Source organism: Lolium perenne, chromosome 1, assembly GCF_019359855.2.
Source record: "Lolium perenne isolate Kyuss_39 chromosome 1, Kyuss_2.0, whole genome shotgun sequence".
Lineage (NCBI taxonomy): Eukaryota > Viridiplantae > Streptophyta > Magnoliopsida > Poales > Poaceae > Lolium > Lolium perenne.
Window position 1 is genome coordinate 10259706 of NC_067244.2, and position 25587 is coordinate 10285292.

Consider the following 25587-nt stretch of genomic DNA (forward strand, 5'->3'; position numbering starts at 1 on the left):
TCAACAACAATTGGTGTCCGGCAATATGGAGTGCAGTGTTCGCCGATTTGTTTTCCTAAAAAAAACATGGCAGTTAGGGGGCTCATCTGTGGTCCGAAGTCCGAACACCTTAATTTGGGCAGGAAACTAGAGATGGTGAAAGATGATGTAGCCTGATCCGGAGAACATTGGGAGGGGTTATTAGCAAAAAACACGCCAGGTAGTATATAAATACACCATACTCCATACTTGGGGCCTTAGGGGTTTAGGGTTGAGGGGAATCACGGGCTTGGTGCTGGTATATATCTAACGGAAGTCAAGAGTCCAGACGGGACACGTACTAAGTAGCCTTTGATGAAACTTCCGCTCCATATATCCAAGAGGAAGTTTAGGGAAATTAATCAAACCGATCACATCTTATTACGTGCTTCCTTCGTCTTCCTCGAATCGTTCACCGGCCATGGGAACGGAAGCATCCTCCAACCCTAGCTCGTTATGTCCAGTAGAGGACATCATACGGGCCGCCAAGGCCAAGGCCGCGTCGCCGGCTGCGGAGATAGGATTAAAGACCCTATTCATCGGGTGCAAGCAGAAGTACGACGATGCGTTTGATGCGTGCTACAAAGAGAGGACGACCACAACTGCGCAGAAGGTGGTGTGCGTCAAAGCGGCCGATGAGCTGCGCGCGTGCCTGCAAGCAAACCTCGACGTGATCAAGGCGTTGGCAGAAAGCGCACACGCCATGAAAGAAGAGGAATATAGCTCCACCGGGGCCGGGGATCCAAGGTCTGGCTGATTTACATACTTAGATTATTGGTCGTGGACATACAGCGTGTGCACGAATAGGAAGGCCTAGCTGGGTCATTGATCCCTACGACAGTTCTTTTACACATTATCTTGTAAGGTTTACATTGTTAATGAGAAATACTCGTAAGATTAATTATGGTTCGACCTCCAGCAGGCTGTTACTAAAAGTATGAATTTTCTTCTTCTTCTCCGTAAGATCTCGAGGCACTACGGGAGAAACTCAATGTGCCGACGGCCAGCCCATGTGCCGACGGCCAAATGTCGGGGCCGTCGGCACAGAGGCCCTCGTCGACCGGCGACGGAGCTGACCGTTGGCGCACGGTCACCGTCGGCACACTGTTGTCTACACCGACGGTCACCGTCGGCGCAAACCGGACCGTCGGCACAGAAAGGTGGCGCCCGAAGGTCACCGTCGGCACAGCCACGGCCGTCGGTACACGCGCAGACAGGCGGGCCCAGCCGTTAGGCTGTCACGGCGCCGTCTACACTGTGCCGACGGTAGCCCACGGCGCAACGGCGGCCGTCGGCACAGGGACTGGAAACTGGGCCCCCCTTCTGCTGTGCCGACGGTCACCCACGGCACAAACCAGGCCGTCGGCACAGCCAATTATGCACATTTTTTTCTTTTTCTATTTTTTTTGCATCAAAGAGATAATTATTACCCATATAATTATTTTTTTTGTTTATTTATTTCTCACTGCTATTTTGGCGAACCCCTTTGCGGGAAACCTATATATATGTATAAGGGCGGTATAGAACCCCTTCGCCAGAAATCGAACCTCGGAGGGGGTGAATGGCCCACACACGATACAAAATACTTAAGACCCACACACGATACAAAATACTTAAATAACTAGACTCACACATATACCAAAGCGCTTACAGAACTAGACCCACACACGAACCGAAACAGTTAAAGAACTACACCCACACAGAGGAAGCAAAACACTTAAAGAAACTACACCCACACACATGAACCAAAACACTTAAAGAACTAGACCCACACACAAACCAAAGCATTTAAAGAACTACACCCACACACGAACAAAGCACTTAACACTGGGTCGACACACACATATTAATCAGAGAAGTCGAAATCTTCATCCTCGCTGGGGGTGTCCTCTGAAGCGGTGGTTGTGAGGTTCCACAACAACAGTTCATCATTCTCCCCCCATGTCGACGCCTCTCCTTTGGCGTACTCTGCTTCAACCTCGGCCTTCCTCTGCCGCTTTCCCGCCCTCCTCTCTCTCCTGTACGTCTGCTTCTCCTTCCAGAATGCGCGCGTTGCCTCGACGTCTCCGGGATGGTCTGCGCCACCGTGCCATGAACTGCTCGTCCGCCTCGGTGGTATCAATCCGCCGCTGGCCAGCCTGTACCGCCGCGCTTCACCACCGTGAGCGAAGTAGTGGCTCGGTAGAGAGACTCACGAGCTTCCGTCGGAGACCCGACCTCCGGAAGTTCATTTCGTGGCGCGGCCGGCCAAACCTCCAAGCCGCAACGTCGTATGCGCGGGCAGCAGCCTCCTTCGTGTAGAAGGTGCCGAGCCACACACGCGTACCACCGGCGGTGATTTCAGCCGCGAAATGTCCCGCAGGCCGCAGGCGAACGCCGATGAAGCCCGTGTTGCTACGGCGACGAGGAGCCATCTCAGCGGCAGCTCAGCTCAGAGGATTTTGTGGTTCTATTGGATGAGAGAAGTGATGAAGGGAGAAATGTTGCTGGTGCTGTTAGTGGAGAAGCCATGGCTATATATAGGCCGACGAGGGGCTGAAACGGCGGGAAAACATGGCGGGAGAGAATGGGCGGGAAAGGGTGGGCGGGAAAAAAGGGCTGGAGAGAAGGAGCGGGAAAGGGTGGGCGGGAAAAAAGGGCGGGAGAGAAACAGCGGGAAAGGGTGGGCGGGAAAAAAGGGCTGGAGAGAAGGAGCGGGAAAGGGTGGGCGGGAAAAAAGGGCGGGAGAGAAGCAGCGGGAAAAGGGTGGGCGGGAAAAAAAGGGCAGGAGAGATTCTGCATGTATAGGGGGGAACTCCCTCGGAGGTGAACCGTAGAGAACCTTGGGATCATATGGGATGATACTTGTTTCCACATGTACCTATGACCTAAGCACGCTCAAACGTAGACATACGCCCACCGGGGGACCCCCGATGGGATGCAGTCAAAGGGGTAGACGACGCAGTCAACAGAACTAGGGTTTCGTCAGAAATCGAGCATCTGACCTAGGGAATGGCCCCAAAAGTTGTGTGTGTCCACATGGCATGCACAAAAGTGATTTGAGATGGTTCTATATCCAATGCTACCCCCTCCGGGTGTGCCCGGCTTCTCGGACATGGGGTTCCTACACTTAGGCAGATTCTGCATGTATAGGGGGAACTCCTCGGAGGTGAACCGGAGAGAACCTTGGGATCATATGGGATGATCCTTGTTTCCACATATACCTATGACAAACCCAAGAACAAAAGTAGCCCTACGCCCACCGGGGGACCCCCGATGGGATGCAGTCAAAGGGGTAGACGGCGCGGTCAACAGAACTAGGGTTTCGTCAGAAATCGAGCATCGGACCTAGGGAATGGCCCCAAAAGTTGTGTGTGTCCACATGGCATGCACAAAAGTGATTTGAGATGGTTCTATATCCAATGCTACCCCCTCCGGGTGTGCCCGGCTTCTCGGACATGGGGTTCCTACACTTAGGCAGATTCTGCATGTATAGGGGGGAACTCCCTCGGAGGTGAACCGGAGAGAACCTTGGGATCATAGGGTATGATCCTTGTTTCCACATGTACCTATGACCTAACCAAGCTCAAACGTAGGCATACGCCCACCGGGGACCCCGATGGGATGCGATCAAAGGGGTAGACGGCGCGGTCAACGTAACTAGGGTTTCGTCGGAAATCGAGCATCGGACCTAGGGAATGGCCCCAAAAGTTGTGTGTGTCCACATGGCATGCACAAAAGTGATTTGAGATGGTTCTATGTCCAATGCTACCCCCTCGGGTGTGCTCGGCTTCTCGGACATGGGGTTCCTACACTTAGGCGGTCTCGCATGTATAGGGGGAACTCCCTCGGAGGTGAACCGGAGAGAACCTTGGGATCATATGGGATGATACTTGTTTCCACATGTACCTATGACCTAACCAAGCTCAAACGTAGGCATACGCACACCGGGGACCCCGATGGGATGCGATCAAAGGGGTAGACGACGCGGTCAACGGAGAACTAGGGTTTCGTCGAAATCGAGCATCGGACCTAGGGAATGGCCCCAAAAGTTGTGTGTGTCCACATGGCATGCACAAAAGTGATTTGAGATGGTTCTATGTCCAATGCTACCCCCTCGGGTGTGCCCGGCTTCTCGGACATGGGGTTCCTACACTTAGGCGGTCTGCATGTATAGGGGGAACTCCCTCGGAGGTGAACCGGAGAGAACCTTGGGATCATATGGTATGATACTTGTTTCCACATGTACCTATGACCTAAGCAAGCTCAAACGTAGGCATACGCCCACCGGGGACCCCGATGGGATGCGATCAAAGGGGTAGACGCAGCCTTGATCAACGTAACTAGGGTTTCGTCGAAATCGAGCATCGGACCTAGGGAATGACCCCAAAAGTTGTGTGTGTCCACATGGCATGCACAAAAGTGATTTGAGATGGTTCTATATCCAATGCTACCCCCTCCGGGTGTGCTCGGCTTCTCGGACATGGGGTTCCTACACTTAGGCGGTCTCGCATGTATAGGGGGAACTCCCCTGAGGTGAACCGGAGAGAACCTTGGGATCATAGGGTATGATCCTTGTTTCCACATGTACCTATGACCTAACCAAGCTCAAACGTAGGCATACGCCCACCGGGGACCCCGATGGGATGCGATCAAAGGGGTAGACGGCGCGGTCAACGTAACTAGGGTTTCGTCGAAATCGAGCATCGGACCTAGGGAATGGCCCCAAAAGTTGTGTGTGTCCACATGGCATGCACAAAAGTGATTTGAGATGGTTCTATATCCAATGCTACCCCCTCCGGGTGTGCCGGCTTCTCGGACATGGGGTTCCTACACTTAGGTAGATTACGCATGTATAGGGGGAACTCCCTCGGAGGTGAACCGGAGAGAACCTTGGGATCATAGGGTATGATCCTTGTTTCCACATGTACCTATGACCTAACCAAGCTCAAACGTAGGCATACGCCCACCGGGGGACCCCGATGGGATGCGATCAAAGGGGTAGACGGCGCGGTCAACGGAACTAGGGTTTCGTCGTAAATCGAGCATCGGACCTAGGGAATGGCCCCAAAAGTTGTGTGTGTCCACATGGCATGCACAAAAGTGATTTGAGATGGTTCTATGTCCAATGCTACCCCTCCGGGTGTGCCCGGCTTCTCGGACATGGGGTTCCTACACTTAGGCGGTCTGCATGTATAGGGGGAACTCCCTCGGAGGTGAACCGGAGAGAACCTTGGGATCATAGGGTATGATCCTTGTTTCCACATGTACCTATGACCTAACCAAGCTCAAACGTAGGCATACGCCCACCGGGGGACCCCGATGGGATGCAGTCAAAGGGGTAGACGACGCGGTCAACAGAACTAGGGTTTCGTCAGAAATCGAGCATCGGACCTAGGGAATGGCCCCAAAAGTTGTGTGTGTCCACATGGCATGCACAAAAGTGATTTCAGATGGTTCTATGTCCAATGCTACCCCCTCCGGGTGTGCCCGGCTTCTCGGACATGGGGTTCCTACACTTAGGCGGTCTCGCATGTATAGGGGGAACTCCCTCGGAGGTGAACCGGAGAGAACCTTGGGATCATAGGGGATGATACTTGTTTCCACATGTACCTATGACCTAAGCAAGCTCAAACGTAGGCATACGCCCACCGGGGACCCCGATGGGATGCGATCAAAGGGGTAGACGACGCGGTCAACGTAACTAGGGTTTCGTCGAAATCGAGCATCGGACCTAGGGAATGACCCCAAAAGTTGTGTGTGTCCACATGGCATGCACAAAAGTGATTTGAGATGGTTCTATATCCAATGCTACCCCTCCGGGTGTGCCGCTTCTCGGACATGGGGTTCCTACACTTAGGCGGATTACGCATGTATAGGGGGAACTCCCTCGGAGGTGAACCGGAGAGAACCTTAGGATCATAGGGTATGATCCTTGTTTCCACATGTACCTATGACCTAACCAAGCTCAAACGTAGGCATACGCCCACCGGGGGACCCCCGATGGGATGCAGTCAAAGGGGTAGACGGCGCGGTCAACAGAACTAGGGTTTCGTCGAAATCGAGCATCGGACCTAGGGAATGGCCCCAAAAGTTGTGTGTGTCCACATGGCATGCACAAAAGTGATATGAGATGGATCAAAAACAAAATCTACACCCTCCGGGTGTGAACGGCTGCTCGGACATGGGGTTCCTACACTTAGGCGGTCTGCATGTATGAGGGGAACTCCCTCGGAGGTGAACCGGAGAGAACCTTGGGATCATAGGGTATGATCCTTGTTTCCACATGTACCTATGACCTAACCAAGCTCAAACGTAGGCATACGCCCACCGGGGACCCCGATGGGATGCGATCAAAGGGGTAGACGGCGCGGCAAACAGAACTCGGGTTCGTCAGAAATCGAGCATCGGACCTAGGGAATGGCCCCAAAAGTTGTGTGTGTCCACATGGCATGCACAAAAGTGATTTGAGATGGTTCTATGTCCAATGCTACCCCCTCCGGGTGTGCCCGCTTCTCGGACATGGGGTTCCTACACTTAGGCGGTCTGCATGTATAGGGGGGAACTCCCTCGGAGGTGAACCGGAGAGAACCTTGGGATCATAGGGGATGATCCTTCTTTCCACATGTACCTATGACCTAACCAAGCTCAAACGTAGGCATACGCCCACCGGGGACTCCCGATGGGATGCGATCAAAGGGGTAGACGACGCGGTCAACGTAACTAGGGTTTCGTCAGAAATCGAGCATCGGACCTAGGGAATGGCCCCAAAAGTTGTGTGTGTCCACATGGCATGCACAAAAGTGATTTGAGATGGTTCTATGTCCAATGCTACCCCCTCCGGGTGTGCCCGGCTTCTCGGACATGGGGTTCCTACACTTAGGCAGATTCTGCATGTATAGGGGGGAACTCCCTCGGAGGTGAACCGGAGAGAACCTTGGGATCATATGGGATGATACTTGTTTCCACATGTACCTATGACCTAAGCAAGCTCAAACGTAGGCATACGCCCACCGGGGGACCCCCGATGGGATGAAGTCAAAGGGGTAGACGACGCGCGGTCAACGTAAACTAGGGTTTCGTCGTAAATCGAGCGTCCGACCTAGGGAATGGCCCCAAAAGTTGTGTGTGTCCACATGGCATGCACAAAAGTGATTTGAGATGGTTCTATATCCAATGCTACCCCCTCCGGGTGTGCCCGGCTTCTCGGACATGGGGTTCCTACACTTAGACAGCGTCTGCATGTATAGGGGGAACTCCCTCGGAGGTGAACCGGAGAGAACCTTGGGATCATAGGGTATGATCCTTGTTTCCACATGTACCTATGACCTAACCAAGCTCAAACGTAGGCATACGCCCACCGGGGGACCCCCGATGGGATGCAGTCAAAGGGGTACGGCGCGGTCAACAGAACTAGGGTTTCGTCAGAAATCGAGCATCGGACCTAGGGAATGGCCCCAAAAGTTGTGTGTGTCAGCATGGCATGCACAAAAGTGATTTGAGATGGTTCTATATCCAATGCTACCCCCTCCGGGTGTGCCCGGCTTCTCGGACATGGGGTTCCTACACTTAGGCAGATTCTGCATGTATAGGGGGAACTCCCTGAGGTGAACCGGAGAGAACCTTGGGATCATAGGGTATGATCCTTGTTTCCACATGTACCTATGACCTAACCAAGCTCAAACGTAGGCATACGCCCACCGGGGACCCCCGATGGGATGCAGTCAAAGGGGTAGACGGCGCGGTCAACAGAACTAGGGTTTCGTCAGAAATCGAGCATCGGACCTAGGGAATGGCCCCAAAAGTTGTGTGTGTCCACATGGCATGCACAAAAGTGATTTGAGATGGTTCTATGTCCAATGCTACCCCCTCCGGGTGTGCTCGGCTTCTCGGACATGGGGTTCCTACACTTAGGCAGATTCTGCATGTATAGGGGGGAACTCCCTCGGAGGTGAACCGGAGAGAACCTTGGGATCATATGGGATGATACTTGTTTCCACATGTACCTATGACCTAAGCAAGCTCAAACGTAGGCATACGCCCACCGGGGACCCCGATGGGATGCGATCAAAGGGGTAGACGACGCGGTCAACGTAACTAGGGTTTCATCGTAAATCGAGCATCGGACCTAGGGAATGGCCCCAAAAGTTGTGTGTGTCCACATGGCATGAACTCAAGTGAGTTGAGAAGGTTCTATGTCCAATGCTACCGGCTGAGGGTGAGCCCGGCGTCTCGGACATGGGGTTCCTACACTTAGGCGGTCTCGCATGTATAGGGGGGAACTCCCTCGGAGGTGAACCGGAGAGAACCTTGGGATCATATGGGATGATACTTGTTTCCACATGTACCTATGACCTAAGCAAGCTCAAACGTAGGCATACGCCCACCGGGGGACCCCCGATGGGATGCAGTCAAAGGGGTAGACGACGCGGTCAACAGAACTAGGGTTTCGTCAGAAATCGAGCATCGGACCTAGGGAATGACCCCAAAAGTTGTGTGTGTCCACATGGCATGCACAAAAGTGATTTGAGATGGTTCTATATCCAATGCTACCCCCTCCGGGTGTGCCCGGCTTCTCGGACATGGGGTTCCTACACTTAGGCAGATTCTGCATGTATAGGGGGGAACTCCCTCGGAGGTGAACCGGAGAGAACCTTGGGATCATAGGGTATGATCCTTGTTTCCACATGTACCTATGACCTAACCAAGCTCAAACGTAGGCATACGCCCACCGGGGGACCCCCGATGGGATGCAGTCAAAGGGGTAGACGGCGCGGTCAACAGAACTAGGGTTTCGTCAGAAATCGAGCATCGGACCTAGGGAATGGCCCCAAAAGTTGTGTGTGTCCACATGGCATGCAAAAAAGTGATTTGAGATGGTTCTATATCCAATGCTACCCCCTCCGGGTGTGCCCGGCTTCTCGGACATGGGGTTCCTACACTTAGGTAGATTCTGCATGTATAGGGGGGAACTCCCTCGGAGGTGAACCGGAGAGAACCTTGGGATCATAGGGTATGATCCTTGTTTCCACATGTACCTATGACCTAACCAAGCTCAAACGTAGGCATACGCCCACCGGGGGACCCCCGATGGGATGCAGTCAAAGGGGTAGACGGCGCGGTCAACAGAACTAGGGTTTCGTCAGAAATCGAGCATCGGACCTAGGGAATGGCCCCAAAAGTTGTGTGTGTCCACATGGCATGCACAAAAGTGATTTGAGATGGTTCTATGTCCAATGCTACCCCCTCCGGGTGTGCTCGGCTTCTCGGACATGGGGTTCCTACACTTAGGCAGATTCTGCATGTATAGGGGGGAACTCCCTCGGAGGTGAACCGGAGAGAACCTTGGGATCATATGGGATGATACTTGTTTCCACATGTACCTATGACCTAAGCAAGCTCAAACGTAGGCATACGCCCACCGGGGGACCCCCGATGGGATGCAGTCAAAGGGGTAGACGACGCGGTCAACAGAACTAGGGTTTCATCAGAAATCGAGCATCGGACCTAGGGAATGGCCCCAAAAGTTGTGTGTGTCCACATGGCATGCACAAAAGTGATTTGAGATGGTTCTATGTCCAATGCTACCCCCTCCGGGTGTGCCCGGCTTCTCGGACATGGGGTTCCTACACTTAGGCAGATTCTGCATGTATAGGGGGGAACTCCCTCGGAGGTGAACCGGAGAGAACCTTGGGATCATATGGGATGATACTTGTTTCCACATGTACCTATGACCTAAGCAAGCTCAAACGTAGGCATACGCCCACCGGGGGACCCCCGATGGGATGCAGTCAAAGGGGTAGACGACGCGGTCAACAGAACTAGGGTTTCGTCAGAAATCGAGCATCGGACCTAGGGAATGACCCCAAAAGTTGTGTGTGTCCACATGGCATGCACAAAAGTGATTTGAGATGGTTCTATATCCAATGCTACCCCTCCGGGTGTGCCCGGCTTCTCGGACATGGGGTTCCTACACTTAGGCGATTCTGCGCATGTATAGGGGAACTCCCTGAGGTGAACCGGAGAGAACCTTGGGATCATAGGGTATGATCCTTGTTTCCACATGTACCTATGACCTAACCAAGCTCAAACGTAGGCATACGCCCACCGGGGGACCCCCGATGGGATGCAGTCAAAGGGGTAGACGGCGCGGTCAACAGAACTAGGGTTTCGTCAGAAATCGAGCATCGGACCTAGGGAATGGCCCCAAAAGTTGTGTGTGTCCACATGGCATGCACAAAAGTGATTTGAGATGGTTCTATATCCAATGCTACCCCCTCCGGTGTGCCGGCTTCTCGGACATGGGGTTCCTACACTTAGGCATTCTGCATGTATAGGGGGAACTCCCTGAGGTGAACTGGAGAGAACCTTGGGATCATAGGGTATGATCCTTGTTTCCACATGTACCTATGACCTAACCAAGCTCAAACGTAGGCATACGCCCACCGGGGGACCCAAGATGGGATGCGATCAAAGGGGTAGACGGCGCGGTCAACCGTAACTAGGGTTTCGTCGTAAATCGAGCATCGGACCTAGGGAATGGCCCCAAAAGTTGTGTGTGTCCACATGGCATGCACAAAAGTGATTTGAGAAGGCTCTATATCCAATGCCACCCCCTCCGGGTGTGCCCCGCTTCTCGGACATGGGGTTCCTACACTTAGGCAGATTCTGCATGTATAGGGGGGAACTCCCTCGGAGGTGAACCGGAGAGAACCTTGGGATCATAGGGTATGATCCTTGTTTCCACATGTACCTATGACCTAACCAAGCTCAAACGTAGGCATACGCAGACCGGGGGACCCCCGATGGGATGCAGTCAAAGGGGTAGACGGCGCGGTCAACAGAACTAGGGTTTCGTCAGAAATCGAGCATCGGACCTAGGGAATGGCCCCAAAAGTTGTGTGTGTCCACATGGCATGCAAAAAAGTGATTTGAGATGGTTCTATATCCAATGCTACCCCCTCCGGGTGTGCCCGGCTTCTCGGACATGGGGTTCCTACACTTAGGTAGATTCTGCATGTATAGGGGGGAACTCCCTCGGAGGTGAACCGGAGAGAACCTTGGGATCATAGGGTATGATCCTTGTTTCCACATGTACCTATGACCTAACCAAGCTCAAACGTAGGCATACGCCCACCGGGGGAACCCCGATGGGATGCAGTCAAAGGGGTAGACGGCGCGGTCAACAGAACTAGGGTTTCGTCAGAAATCGAGCATCGGACCTAGGGAATGGCCCCAAAAGTTGTGTGTGTCCACATGGCATGCACAAAAGTGATTTGAGATGGTTCTATGTCCAATGCTACCCTCCGGGTGTGCCCGACTTCTGACATGGGGTTCCTACACTTAGGCAGATTACGCATGTATAGGGGAACTCCCTCGGAGGTGAACCGGAGAGAACCTTGGGATCATAGGGTATGATCCTTGTTTCCACATGTACCTATGACCTAACCAAGCTCAAACGTAGGCATACGCCCACCGGGGGACCCCGATGGGATGCAGTCAAAGGGGTAGACGACGCGGTCAACAGAAATAGGGGTTCGTCAGGAAATCGAGCATCGGACCTAGGGAATGGCCCCAAAAGTTGTGTGTGTCCACATGGCATGCACAAAAGTGATTTGAGATGGTTCTATATCCAATGCTACCCCCACCCGTTTTCCCAGCCTTCTCGGACATGGGGTTCCTACACTTAGGCAGATTCTGCATGTATAGGGGGGAACTCCCTCGGAGGTGAACCGGAGAGAACCTTGGGATCATATGGGATGATACTTGTTTCCACATGTACCTATGACCTAAGCAAGCTCAAACGTAGGCATACGCCCACCGGGGGACCCCCGATGGGATGCAGTCAAAGGGGTAGACGACGCGGTCAACCGTAACTAGGGTTTCGTCAGAAATCGAGCATCGGACCTAGGGAATGGCCCCAAAAGTTGTGTGTGTCCACATGGCATGCACAAAAGTGATTTGAGATGGTTCTATATCCAATGCTACCCCCTCCGGGTGTGCCCGGCTTCTCGGACATGGGGTTCCTACACTTAGGCAGATTCTGCATGTATAGGGGGGAACTCCCTCGGAGGTGAACCGGAGAGAACCTTGGGATCATAGGGTATGATCCTTGTTTCCACATGTACCTATGACCTAACCAAGCTCAAACGTAGGCATACGCCCACCGGGGGAACCCCGATGGGATGCAGTCAAAGGGGTAGACGGCGCGGTCAACAGAACTAGGGTTTCGTCATAAATCGAGCATCGGACCTAGGGAATGGCCCCAAAAGTTGTGTGTGTCCACATGGCATGCACAAAAGTGATTTGAGATGGTTCTATATCCAATGCTACCCCTCCGGGTGTGCCCGGCTTCTTGGACATGGGGTTCCTACACTTAGGCAGATTCTCCTTGTATAGGGGTGATCTCCCTGGGAGGTGAACCGGAGAGAACCTTGGGATCATAGGGTATGATCCTTGTTTCCACATGTACCTATGACCTAACCAAGCTCAAACGTAGGCATACGCCCACCGGGGGACCCCCGATGGGATGCAGTCAAAGGGGTAGACGGCGCGGTCAACAGAACTAGGGTTTCGTCAGAAATCGAGCATCGGACCTAGGGAATGGCCCCAAAAGTTGTGTGTGTCCACATGGCATGCACAAAAGTGATTTGAGATGGTTCTATGTCCAATGCTATCCCCTCCGGGTGTGCCCGGCTTCTCGGACATGGGGTTCCCACACTTAGGCAGATTCTGCATGTATAGGGGGGAACTCCCTCGGAGGTGAACCGGAGAGAACCTTGGGATCATAGGGTATGATCCTTGTTTCCACATGTACCTATGACCTAACCAAGCTCAAACGTAGGCATACGCCCACCGGGGGACCCCCGATGGGATGCAGTCAAAGGGGTAGACGACGCGGTCAACAGAACTAGGGTTTCGTCAGAAATCGAGCATCGGACCTAGGGAATGGCCCCAAAAGTTGTGTGTGTCCACATGGCATGCACAAAAGTGATTTGAGATGGTTCTATGTCCAATGCTACCCCTCCGGGTGTGCCCGGCTTCGGACATGGGGTTCCTACACTTAGGCAGATTCTCGCATGTATAGGGGGAACTCCCTCGGAGGTGAACCGGAGAGAACCTTGGGATCATATGGGATGATACTTGTTTCCACATGTACCTATGACCTAAGCAAGCTCAAACGTAGGCATACGCCCACCGGGGGACCCCCGATGGGATGCAGTCAAAGGAGTAGACGACGCGGTCAACAGAACTAGGGTTTCGTCAGAAATCGAGCATCGGACCTAGGGAATGACCCCAAAAGTTGTGTGTGTCCACATGGCATGCACAAAAGTGATTTGAGATGGTTCTATATCCAATGCTACCCCCTCCGGGTGTGCCCGGCTTCTCGGACATGGGGTTCCTACACTTAGGCGCATTCTGCATGTATAGGGGGAACTCCCTGAGGTGAACCGGAGAGAACCTTGGGATCATAGGGTATGATCCTTGTTTCCACATGTACCTATGACCTAACCAAGCTCAAACGTAGGCATACGCCCACCGGGGACCCCGATGGGATGCGGTCATAGGGGTAGACGGCGCGGTCAACGTAACTAGGGTTTCGTCGGGAAATCGAGCATCGGACCTAGGGAATGGCCCCAAAAGTTGTGTGTGTCCACATGGCATGCACAAAAGTGATTTGAGATGGTTCTAAATCCAATGCTACCCCTCCGGGTGTGCCCGCTTCTCGGACATGGGGTTCCTACACTTAGGCGTATTCCCGCATGTATAGGGGGAACTCCCTCGGAGGTGAACCGGAGAGAACCTTGGGATCATAGGGTATGATCCTTGTTTCCACATGTACCTATGACCTAACCAAGCTCAAACGTAGGCATACGCCCACCGGGGACCCCAGATGGGATGCGATCAAAGGGGTAGACGGCGCGGTCAACGTAACTAGGGTTTCGTCGTAAATCGAGCATCGGACCTAGGGAATGTCCCCAAAAGTTGTGTGTGTCCACATGGCATGCACAAAAGTGATTTGAGATGGTTCTATATCCAATGCTACCCCCTCCGGTGTGCCCGGCTTCGGACATGGGGTTCCTACACTTAGGCAGATTCTCGCATGTATAGGGGGAACTCCTCGGAGGTGAACCGGAGAGAACCTTGGGATCATAGGGTATGATCCTTGTTTCCACATGTACCTATGACCTAACCAAGCTCAAACGTAGGCATACGCCCACCGGGGACCCCGATGGGATGCGATCAAAGGGGTAGACGGCGCGGTCAACAGAACTAGGGTTTCGTCAGAAATCGAGCATCGGACCTAGGGAATGGCCCCAAAAGTTGTGTGTGTCCACATGGCATGCACAAAAGTGATTTGAGATGGTTCTATATCCAATGCTACCCCCTCCGGGTGTGCCCGGCTTCTCGGACATGGGGTTCCTACACTTAGGTAGATTCGCATGTATAGGGGGAACTCCCTCGGAGGTGAACCGGAGAGAACCTTGGGATCATAGGGTATGATCCTTGTTTCCACATGTACCTATGACCTAACCAAGCTCAAACGTAGGCATACGCCCACCGGGGACCCCGATGGGATGCGATCAAAGGGGTAGACGGCGCGGTCAACGTAACTAGGGTTTCGTCGAGAAATCGAGCATCGGACCTAGGGAATGACCCCAAAAGTTGTGTGTGTCCACATGGCATGCACAAAAGTGATTTGAGATGGTTCTATGTCCAATGCTACCCCTCCGGGTGTGCCCGGCTTCTCGGACATGGGGTTCCTACACTTAGGCGTATTCTGCATGTATAGGGGGAACTCCCTCGAGGTGAACCGGAGAGAACCTTGGGATCATAGGGTATGATCCTTGTTTCCACATGTACCTATGACCTAACCAAGCTCAAACGTAGGCATACGCCCACCGGGGACCCCCGATGGGATGCAACAAAGGGGTAGACGGCGCGCGGTCAACGTAACTAGGGTTTCGTCAGAAATCGAGCATCGGACCTAGGGAATGTCCCCAAAACTTGTGTGTGTCCACATGGCATGCACAAAAGTGATTTGAGATGGTTCTATATCCAATGCTACCCCCTCCGGGTGTGCCCGGCTTCTCGGACATGGGGTTCCTACACTTAGGCAGATCCTGCATGTATAGGGGGGAACTCCCTCGGAGGTGAACCGGAGAGAACCTTGGGATCATAGGGTATGATCCTTGTTTCCACATGTACCTATGACCTAACCAAGCTCAAACGTAGGCATACGCCCACCGGGGAACCCCGATGGGATGCGATCAAAGGGGTAGACGACGCGGTCAAGTGAACTAGGGTTTCGTCAGAAATCGAGCTTCGGACCTAGGGAATGACCCCAAAAGTTGTGTGTGTCCACATGGCATGCACAAAAGTGATTTGAGATGGTTCTATATCCAATGCTACCCCTCCGGGTGTGCCCGGCTTCTCGGACATGGGGTTCCTACACTTAGGCGGATTCCCGCATGTATAGGGGGGAACTCCCTCGGAGGTGAACCGGAGAGAACCTTGGGATCATAGGGTATGATCCCTGTTTCCACATGTACCTATGACCTAACCAAGCTCAAACGTAGGCATACGCCCACCGGGGGAACCCCGATGGGATGCAGTCAAAGGGGTAGACGGCGCGGTCAACGTAATCTAGGGTTTCGTCGTAAATCGAGCATCGGACCTAGGGAATGCCCCCAAAAGTTGTGTGTGTCCACATGGCATGCACAAAAGTGATTTGAGATGGTTCTATATCCAATGCTACCCCTCCGGGTGTGCCCGGCTTCTCGGACATGGGGTTCCTACACTTAGGCGCATTCGCATGTATAGGGGGAACTCCCTGAGGTGAACCGGAGAGAACCTTGGGATCATAGGGTATGATCCTTGTTTCCACATGTACCTATGACCTAACCAAGCTCAAACGTAGGCATACGCCCACCGGGGGACCCCCGATGGGATGCAGTCAAAGGGGTAGACGGCGCGGTCAACAGAACTAGGGTTTCGTCAGAAATCGAGCATCGAACCTAGGGAATGGCCCCAAAAGTTGTGTGTGTCCACATGGCATGCACAAAAGTGATTTGAGATGGTTCTATGTCCAATGCTACCCCCTCCGGGTGTGCCCGGCTTCTCGGACATGGGGTTCCTACACTTAGGCAGATTCTGCATGTATAGGGGGGAACTCCCTCGGAGGTGAACCGGAGAGAACCTTGGGATCATAGGGTATGATCCTTGTTTCCACATGTACCTATGACCTAACCAAGCTCAAACGTAGGCATACGCCCACCGGGGGACCCCCGATGGGATGCAGTCAAAGGGTTAGACGACGCGGTCAACAGAACTAGGGTTTCGTCAGAAATCGAGCATCGGACCTAGGGAATGGCCCCAAAAGTTGTGTGTGTCCACAGGGTTAGGGTTAGTGTTATGATTTGAGATGGTTCTATACTATTCTTATTTTTTGTAGTAAATAGTGACAATATTTATTTAAAAAAATAAAAAGAAAAAAAAATAAAAAAAAAACTGCCTGTGCCGACGGTCACCGTCGGCACAACATCAAGCAAGGTGTGGGTCGACCATAATGGTCAGACCCACCAACACGCGCGCCCCACACACACGAGCCGCGCGCCACATCCACTCGCGACCACCCACCGCCGCCGCCACCCACCGCCACCCGCCGCCGCGCCATCACGCCGGCTAGCTGGTCCACCGCCGCCGCTCGGCCAGATCCCGCCGTCGCCTGCGCCCCGCGCCGCCGCCGTCCCCCCGTACTCCTGCCCCGGCGCCGCAGCCGCCCTGCCCCGCGCCACCGCCTTCCTCCCGGCCGCCGCCGCTGCCCGCAGCCCGCCGCCGTCCTCCCGGCCGCCGCCGCTGCTGCGCCCCCGCCTTCCTCCCGGCCGCCGTCGCCCTGCCCCGCAGCCCGCCGGCCATGGTAAGTTTCTTACCGTTTATTTTTTTTTAGCTTTTTAGTATTTGCAATTAACTAGGTAATTTGAAATGTAAATAATTTGAAAGAAACATGTAAAGAATTTGGAAATTGAAATGAAGTAAAATAGAATTTGCAAATTGAAATTGAAATTGTAATGTAAATTTGCAAATTGAAATTGAAATGAAGTAAAGAATTGAAATAGAATTGTAATTGTAAATTTGCAAATTGAAATAGAACTTGCAAATTGAAATTGAAATTGAAATGAAGTAAAGAATTTGGAAATTGAAATTGAAATTGTAATGTAAATTGAAATGAAAATGAAGGAATAGAAATGGAAATTGAAGTGAAATAAATTAGAATTTTGTAGAAATGCATTTGTTTTATGAATTGATGAATTTGCATTGACAAATTTTTATTATTTTAACTAGGTCCAGTAGTGAGCATCCCGCGTGACGATCCCGGATCTTGCGGCGCATCTCTACGGCCGTCGACATCGCCGGTTGTTCGACTACTTCCTCTACAGCCGAGGGTGAGCTGAATTGCCGACTCCCCCTCCGCATTTTTTATGTCATTAGATTTCATTTCTCTGTCAAGTCGCGTAACCTAGGTGTCAATTCCCGTCCGCAAGCGTTACGCGGATAAATATGCATTAGTGGTCAGCATATTTTGAACCGTAACGCTTGTGGCATTTACGGGACAGTCGCCGGACCCGTAGTTGGGTACGTTTTCCATGTTCTGCTCGGGTGCGAGACAGGATTTCGTCAGCGCCTCCCTGTTGTTCTCCGGATGCACATCCTCTCGGATTTTTGCCGAGACGTGTATCGGGAGAGCAGCGGGGAGGTGCTGCCGAAATTCTGTCTCGCACCCGAGCAGAACGTGGAGAACGTACCCAACTACGGGTCCGGGGGCTGCTAGGAGCCCACCTAGTAGAGATGTAGGTTGATGCACGCGTTTTCGCCGGTAGAAAAGTAAAAATATGATGCATTCAATTTCATGCTACTATTTGTTGTTTGTCACGCAATAAAGCAGGATGGCTGATAATGAGTGGATGTACAGTGGCCGTGTTAGTTCGACTCAAGTGACAGATGAATGGAAATGGAAAACCGATTTGTTAGTGAAGGAGTTAGCTCGTGGTTCGAAGGGGATTGTTCGTCCCCGTTGCCCTTGCAAAGTCTGCAGGAGGCGTCATCCTAAGGATATTCTAGAGATGACTAAACACCTTTGGTGGAATGGGTATATGCGTGACTACGACCCGCCAGTTGACTTTTCTCGGCACGAACGTGATAGAGGTGAGGTGATGCGGCAGCGGATCGATGGCAATGAGAACGATGGCATCTTAAACTTGCTAGATGATCTTCGGGATGCTGACATGCCAGAGTTACCATGGGACGAACAGTCTGAACCGGAGGAACCGCCTGAACCGGAGGGACCGCCACAACCGGAGGAACTTCCAGAGGAGGAACCTGAGCCAACCGCGAGGGCCTTCATTGATATGATGGCCTCAGCTAGGAGGCCTCTATACCCGGGTGCAAAAATGTCTCAACTTGATGGCATCACGCAGTTGCTAGCCGACAAGTGCATGTTTGAGAGTACTCGAGCATCCTTTGAAAACACTCTGAGCACAGTAGGTAACATGTTGCCTGAAGGTCATTGCTTGCCCAAGACCATGTACGAAACGAAGAAAATCTTGAAAGCATTGAAAATGGATTATGTAACATATGATGTCTGTCCAAAACTTTGCCTTTTGTTTTGGAAAGACTATGCGGATGACAAGTACTGTGCCAAGTGTGGTCACTCTAGGTATCATGAGGTAGATGTAGGCAATGGTCAGAAGAGGCAGGCAAAAGTAGCCATAAAGATTCTTCGTTATCTCCCATTCATCAAAAGAATCCAGCGGCTTTACATGTTCGAGGAGACTGCCAAGCAGATGACATGGCATAAGACCGGGATAAGACTGCAAGACGAGAAGAAACGGGTACCCATGGTACATCCATCTGATGGTCAATCATGGAAGCACTTCGATGAAAAGCACCCAAATGAGGCAAGTGAGGCTCGGAATGTTAGAATTGCGATAGCAACCGATGGATTCAACCCATATGGTATGTCGACTGCCGCGTACAGCTGCTGGCCCATGTTTGTTATTTCGCTCAATCTCCCTCCCGGAGTCGTAATGCAAAGGAAGAACATATTCTTGTCGATGATCCTTCCAGGGCCTGAATATCCAGGGAAGAAATTGAGTGTCTTAATGCAACCACTTGTGGATGATTTGCACCACTCGTGGCATCACGGTACATTGACATACGACCGAGCATCAAAGAGAAACTTCATCATGAAAGTTTGGTTCCACTATTCGATGCATGACCTACCCGGGTACGCCCTATTCTGTGGGCATAGTACAGCTGGTAAGTTTCCATGCCCAGTGTGCAGGCACGAACTAGAATTCAGGCACCTAAAAGCTGGACACAAATATGTTGCCTTTGACAAACACCGCAAGTTCCTCAGTCCAGGGCATCGGTTCAGATCTGACAAGAAAAACTTCACGAAAGGCGTAGTTGTGCTTGAACATAAAGAAATACCAAAGTTCAATGGTGCAACTGTTGATGCTGAGCTACGTGCTCTCCAGCCTAGTAAGGAACCCGGCCACCAATTTGAGGGATATGGTAAAACGCACAACTGGACTCACATAGCAGGCATAACAGAGCTCGAGTATTACAAGGACCTTGAACTTCCCCATAATATCGATATGATGCACACCGAAAAGAATTGTGGGGAGGCATTCCTTAACACCTGCTGCAACATACCAGGCAAGTCAAGGGATAATGTTTCAGCTAGAGTCGATATTGAGGAGATATGTGACAGGGTGGCTCTACACATGCAGCCTCCTGAGGGCAATCGAAAAGGTTGGTTAAAGCCGCATGCCAAGTACTGTCTTGATAGCGCCGACAAGAAGGAGGCATTTACGTGGCTCAAATATGACGTGATGTTCCCTGATGGTTATTGTTCGAATATGAGTAAGGGAGTCAATCTTGCTACAGGAAAAATAAACGGGCTCAAGAGTCACGACTATCATATATGGATTGAGCGGCTGATGCCGGTGATGCTTCGAGGGTATCTCCCCGATCATGTCTGGCGAGTGCTTGCGGAGGTGAGCCATTTTTTCCGCACGGTTTGTGCTAAGCAGATATGTACCGAGGTGATTGAGAAGCTGCAGAAGCAAGTGCCGGACATGCTATGCAAGTTAGAGATGATATTCCCCCCAGGCTTCTTCACTCCGATGTTACATCTCATCGTGCATCTCGCCAACGAGGCACTCTTGGGGGGACCGGTGCAGTATCGTTGGCAGTTTTGTATTGAGAGGGAGTTCAAATATATTCGGTACAAATGTGGAAACAAAAATAAGATTGAAGCATGCATAGCTGAGGCAACTCTCCTCCATGAGATGGCAGACGCCACGACAATGTACTATGCCAATGATGTGCCCACTAAGCATAACCCGGTCGCTCGGTACAATTCCGATGAGCCCAACCGTGACCCAAAGCTCTTGCTCTTCAAATATCCCGGTGGCAAGGCCGGTGCCTCAAAAGTGGAGAACATTTCGCCAGAAGAGAAGGATTGCATAATGCTTTACGTGCTTATGAACATGGAGGAAGTGGTCGATTTCATGAGGTAAAATGATGAACCAATTACTTTGCAACCAGTAACTTGGTTTTGGTCTAATACGTATTTTCTCCTTTCAGCCAATTCCATGATGAAATGTGGTCAGGAAGAAATGGTCCCACTCCCACGCAGTGGTACACTCTTCTGAAAGAGGGTGCCCCGCCCTTAAATAAAAGCTTCGTGAACTGGTTCCATGAAAAAGTAATTTCTCAAATGTTCCTCTTACTTTGCAATCCGTGACTTGTCTTATTACACGTAACTAATGCACAAAATAATCTGAACTGAACTTGTAGGGAGCTGATCCCAACGTTGAGATGACAGATGAGTTGAGATGCGTTTCCCAGGGTTTTAACCGTAGAGTCCATACGCATGAGAAGTATGATGTAAATGGGTATCGCTTCCATACGGAGTTTCACCAGAAGAACCGGCCTAATGCAAAAACAATAAATACTGGGGTCTACACCCGCGGAGCCGATGATCTTGATTACTATGGAAGGTTACAAAAGGTATACGAGTTGACGTTCAACAACGCAAACATAGAACTCAAGCTCTTTGTGTTCAAATGCCACTGGTTTGACCCACACGGTGGAATGAGAAGCACCCCTTCCATTGGTTTAGTTGAAGTTAGGCCTACAACCACCTACAGCGGATCCGACGTCTATGTTGTGGCTCACCAAACCAAGCAAGTTTATTATTTGTCCTACCCATGTCAGAATGAGGAACTCATGGGCTGGCAAGTCGTGTTCCAGGTATCGCCACATGGTAAGCTACCCATCCCCTCCGAGGACGATTACAACAACATTGACCCGGTAACATATGAGGGAATTTTCTATCAAGAGGAAGAGCAGTTCGGGGCTCTTCAAATAGACATAGGTCTTCAGGATCTCCACAACGATGTACAAATGCGTGGTGAGACCGTGGTGGACCTGAAGGACATAGCTATGCTCACCAAGCGCCATGCGAACAAAGACAACATTGTCGAGACTCAACCGGAACCCAATGCCGACCATGAATACTCATATGATACTGATTTTGATAGTGAGGCTGAGAACCCAATGCCTAGAGATGAGAGTGGTGATGAATGGTGAGGGTCTTTTATGCTTAGTACCTACATTATCATTATGCTTAATACATACATTTGTCATTATGCTTAGTACCTACATTATCATTATGCTTAATACATACATTTGTCATTATGCTTAATACCTACATTTTTCATTATGCTTAGTACCTATATTTGTCATTATGCTTAGTGTTTACTCATTTTCAACATGCTTATTAATTATTTTCTCTTTTCTTATGCAGGTAATTGCCCAATATGAGCGGACGGAAGGCATCATCGAGCTCCTTGCTTGATCAGATGCATCAGCGGAAGCTAGGGCCGGGTGCTTCCAGACGGAGTGGAAGACCCATTGTTCCCACCCGGCGTTACGAAGACGCAGACGGAGGACGGGGAGGACGAGGGGGAGGACGAGCTGGAGGACGAGGGGGAGGACGAGCTGGAGGACGAGGGGGAGGACGAGGGGGAGGACGAGGGGGGAATGCACAGCTCCTTCTAGCTGACATTCCCTCTGCTTCTGGCTCAGTGGCTTCACAGTCTATGGACGAGGAGGACACTAGGGAGGAGGAGGAGGACACTAGGGAGGAGGAGGAGGAGTCTAGGGACGAGGAGGCTTCGACGGAGATGGCTCCGAAGAAGTTGCGGATTCGTGGGGAAGCGCAGGTTCCCGATGAGAGTAAGGAACCTGCTACGGAGGATGAGAAGTGGCTCCTTGTCCCAGGAAAGATAGAGTAAGTAGTAAGGTGATTTCATTTTCGTTATGACACTTAGCATTTTCTAATGTTTGATAATTGTGCAGGAATTTCACATATACGGGGAAGAATGTCCGCGTGCCAGGGAGTCTGATTGGAGCTGCTATTAGGAAGTACTGGCCGGGGATGTACACTCCGGTCCTTGGGGGCGAGTCCAAGCTAGCCTACACTTGGGAAGACTTTGAGATAGCGCCTTACCCTGGCTTTACTTCCGCCGCCGACGCCGTGATCAAGAAGTTTTGGGTACGTAATGCATACTCTTTGGGTTTCGTTCATATGTAGTTGATAACCCCACCGTGATAACTCATGCCTCTCACACTTTCTGTTATGCTTGATTGCAGCGCAATTATAGGGTGGCGACTGAGCATAAGGAGAGGGCGGACGTGGTGCTCCGTAACATGTGTCGGAAGTTGACACGGCAGCAGTGGTACAACCAGAGGATCACGTGCATCGGCCACTTCTATGCTGAGCAGGGCGTAAGGTACACAAAGCCTGAGATTGTGCAGGGACTCGCCCCGGCTATGACGATAGATGACTTCATGTCGGTAAGTAATTGTCAATGCGATTCTATGTACCGCGGCTAACTTGCAACTATATTGTTTGTTCTTCAAATGAGTTTTGATTTTGCAGGTTGTACCACATTGGGCTGATAATAATAAGAGGGCCGCCTTCATGGAGTTGGTCAAGAATTGGGTCGGCGAAAACCCCGATTTCAAGGCCGTGAGCGACCGGAACAAGGCCAACCGTGGGAATCAGGGAACACACACTGCGGGGAGCAGCAGCACCGATCGCTATCGGGAGCGTCTGGTACATATAAAAATGGAACAAGCTGCATTTTTTTGATTTTCGATGATATGCATAACATTTGTTTTGTGATGCAGGGGAAGAAGCTCGGGAGGGAACTTGGTGAGATGGAAGCGTGGACGCACATGAAGCTGGTGACGCCCCGTCCGAACGAGCCTCGGCCCGCGCCTGAGATGTACTACGGCAAGGCCAAAGAGAGCAAGGAAAGATACTGCGAGGAGTACGCCAAGCTCCATCCAGAGGTGGAGGACCCTATGACCGAGCCGGTCGACGAGGTGGCGATGATGCTGGCGGGGAACGGCCAGCCGCATGGACGTCCTGCCTGCCTTGCTGGGGGTTTCAAGCCTCAGAGGAACTTCACGCAGATCAAGGCTACCCTCCCCTCCGGCAGCTACGCTACCTCCTCGCGGACTACATGCCGTTCTAGGGTAGAGGTAGATGTAAGTCATCCACACTTTCATCCTCTGTTTTGACTCTTGTTCCTGAATGGCTATGTTGATGAGACGCATTATTTCTGAAATTGTAGACTCAGCTCGAGGAGGCCTATGCAGTAGCTTACGAGGAGTATCTCGAGAAGATTAAGGAGCATGACCTTGTGAAAGATGCCTATGTCCAGTGGACGAGCAACCAGATGGCGGTAAGTTTCAATCTCTATGGTTGCAAAACATCATAAGTCCCCATGTTTGAATCTGAGCTATCTCTCCCGTTTCTTGCAGAGTTTCACTCGGTTCATGATGACTGGAGTGCGAGAGGAACCACTCCCAGAGCCACCTCATCCGGGGCCGACGCCAGTGTTCCCGTCCAAGGAGGAGTTCTATATCATGTACAAGCGTCAGCGTCAGTTGACCCCGGTAAGTTGCTAACTTGGCTAAGTTGCTAACTTGGTGTGACATGGCTAAGTTGCTAACTCCCTCCAACATGTAGGGATTGGGAGAATCCGGGAACGACACTCCTTGTGGTACGCCGATGCACCCCGGTCGCCATTCTCCTGGTGCTTCTGCCGAACCTCGGCAGTTTTCTGGTTCCGGTGGCTCTCGTCGTGGTTCTACCTCCCCGAGCACCGTCGAAATACAGCGGCCTCACTTCACCCACTCGGAGCTAGATCGTCTGTAGCTAGATCGTCACTCGGGTGGTGCACCACCATAGTTTCTACATTGTACTAGCACATGATGACACGCTCCATCTTTGTAGTGGATCCGGTGTATGTACCATGGTCTTGTATGCTATATTTGTGCTATTTGTGAGATTTGATGCTATATTTGTGAGATTTGGTGCTATACGGTGATATCTTTGTGCTATATGGTGCTATATATGTTACTGGATATTCAATCTTATAATATGTGCATTTTGTGCGATTTTCTGAGCAAATGAGGCCAAATTGGCAAAAATCAGAAAAAAACTGGGCCGGCTGTGCCGACGGTGTCACCGTCGGCACAGACCCGTAACTGTGCCAAATGGCAGGGTCTGTGCCGACGGTGACACCGTCGGCACAGCCGGCCCAGTTTCGCGCGCGTTTCCAGTTCGAAAAGGCACCGTTTTGCCGCCAGTTTTGGAAAAAAAAAGGAAAACTGTGCCGACGGTTACACCGTCGGCACAGCTGGGGACGTTGACGGCGCCGGCGTGACGGCTGGTTGGCTGTGCCGACGATGGGGCGGCCGACGGCCACCGTCCAGCCGTCGGCGTACGACTGTGCCGACGGTGAACTGCTGTGCCGACGGTGCGCGCGAAGACCCCGACGCCTGCTGTGCCGACGGGGAGACGCCGACGGTGACCGTCGGCAGAGCCTGTGCCGACGGTGAACCGTATTGTGTCGACGGTGCGGGGCCGTCGGTGTAGCCGGTCGTCCCCGTAGTGAGGGAGAGGCAGAGACTTCAGTTGACGCTAGCAATTTTAGTTTCTTCACCACACGTAGATACTCTGAGAAATCTAAAAGAAACAGAGCTGGGGGAAACTGGCTGCATCCATGCCCTCTAAATCCTGACCGTCCATCCAACCGATGTGGCTGGGCCTGCATCGCCCTTTTTTCCGATCGAGTGATACTAGCTGTCCGATCCCGGTTTAGAAACTGCTCACACGGTTCCGACCATCCGTTCCCCGAGCCCCTCCATCACCCTTCCTGATCTACCCGCTTGCTAGCCATCCCCACTGAACTGTGGGCATGCTCTTCTAGGGTCCCGCTTCTCGGTGACACAGGCTACATGGGCGTGTGTGTCTCCAAACAAACATTATCGCACGGTGGCTGCCCCGTGGTTCTGCAACCCGCCAAGGGTAAAATCATTCGCATCTCATTCCGTTTTTCCATCAACAACCCGTATGCTCGTGGTGGACAGCGAGATGCCGTCGGGTACGCTCGCTACAGCGTCGGCGTCGCCATGGGTAGAGATGCCCCTCTAGGTGTC

General features: G+C 51.9%; 1 protein-coding gene and 1 long non-coding RNA gene across 2 annotated transcripts; both read left to right on the forward strand.

Annotated features, from left to right (window-relative positions):
* Positions 1-439: 439 nt before the first annotated feature.
* LOC127326039 (uncharacterized) lies at positions 440-23661 on the forward strand. Its single transcript, XM_051352868.2, has 5 exons — positions 440-765; positions 22432-22627; positions 22726-22929; positions 23015-23191; positions 23266-23661. The coding sequence occupies exons 1-5, from the start codon at positions 440-442 to the stop codon at positions 23659-23661; spliced, it is 1299 nt and encodes a 432-aa protein (XP_051208828.2).
* An 11-nt stretch (positions 23662-23672) lies between these two features.
* Positions 23673-24492, forward strand: LOC139835237 (uncharacterized). Its single transcript, XR_011751025.1, has 3 exons — positions 23673-23825; positions 23905-24039; positions 24113-24492. It is a non-coding gene; the product is annotated as an uncharacterized lncRNA (long non-coding RNA).
* The last annotated feature ends 1095 nt before the right edge of the window (positions 24493-25587 follow it).

Coding starts and splice junctions, on each gene's coding strand:
- LOC127326039 (XM_051352868.2), top strand. CDS start 440: ATGGGAACGGAAGCATCCTCCAACCCTAGCTCGTTATGTCCAGTAGAG. Junction 22,628..22,725: donor CCGTGATCAAGAAGTTTTGG/GTACGTAATGCA, acceptor GCTTGATTGCAG/CGCAATTATAGGGTGGCGAC. Junction 23,192..23,265: donor ATCGCTATCGGGAGCGTCTG/GTACATATAAAA, acceptor TTTGTGATGCAG/GGGAAGAAGCTCGGGAGGGA.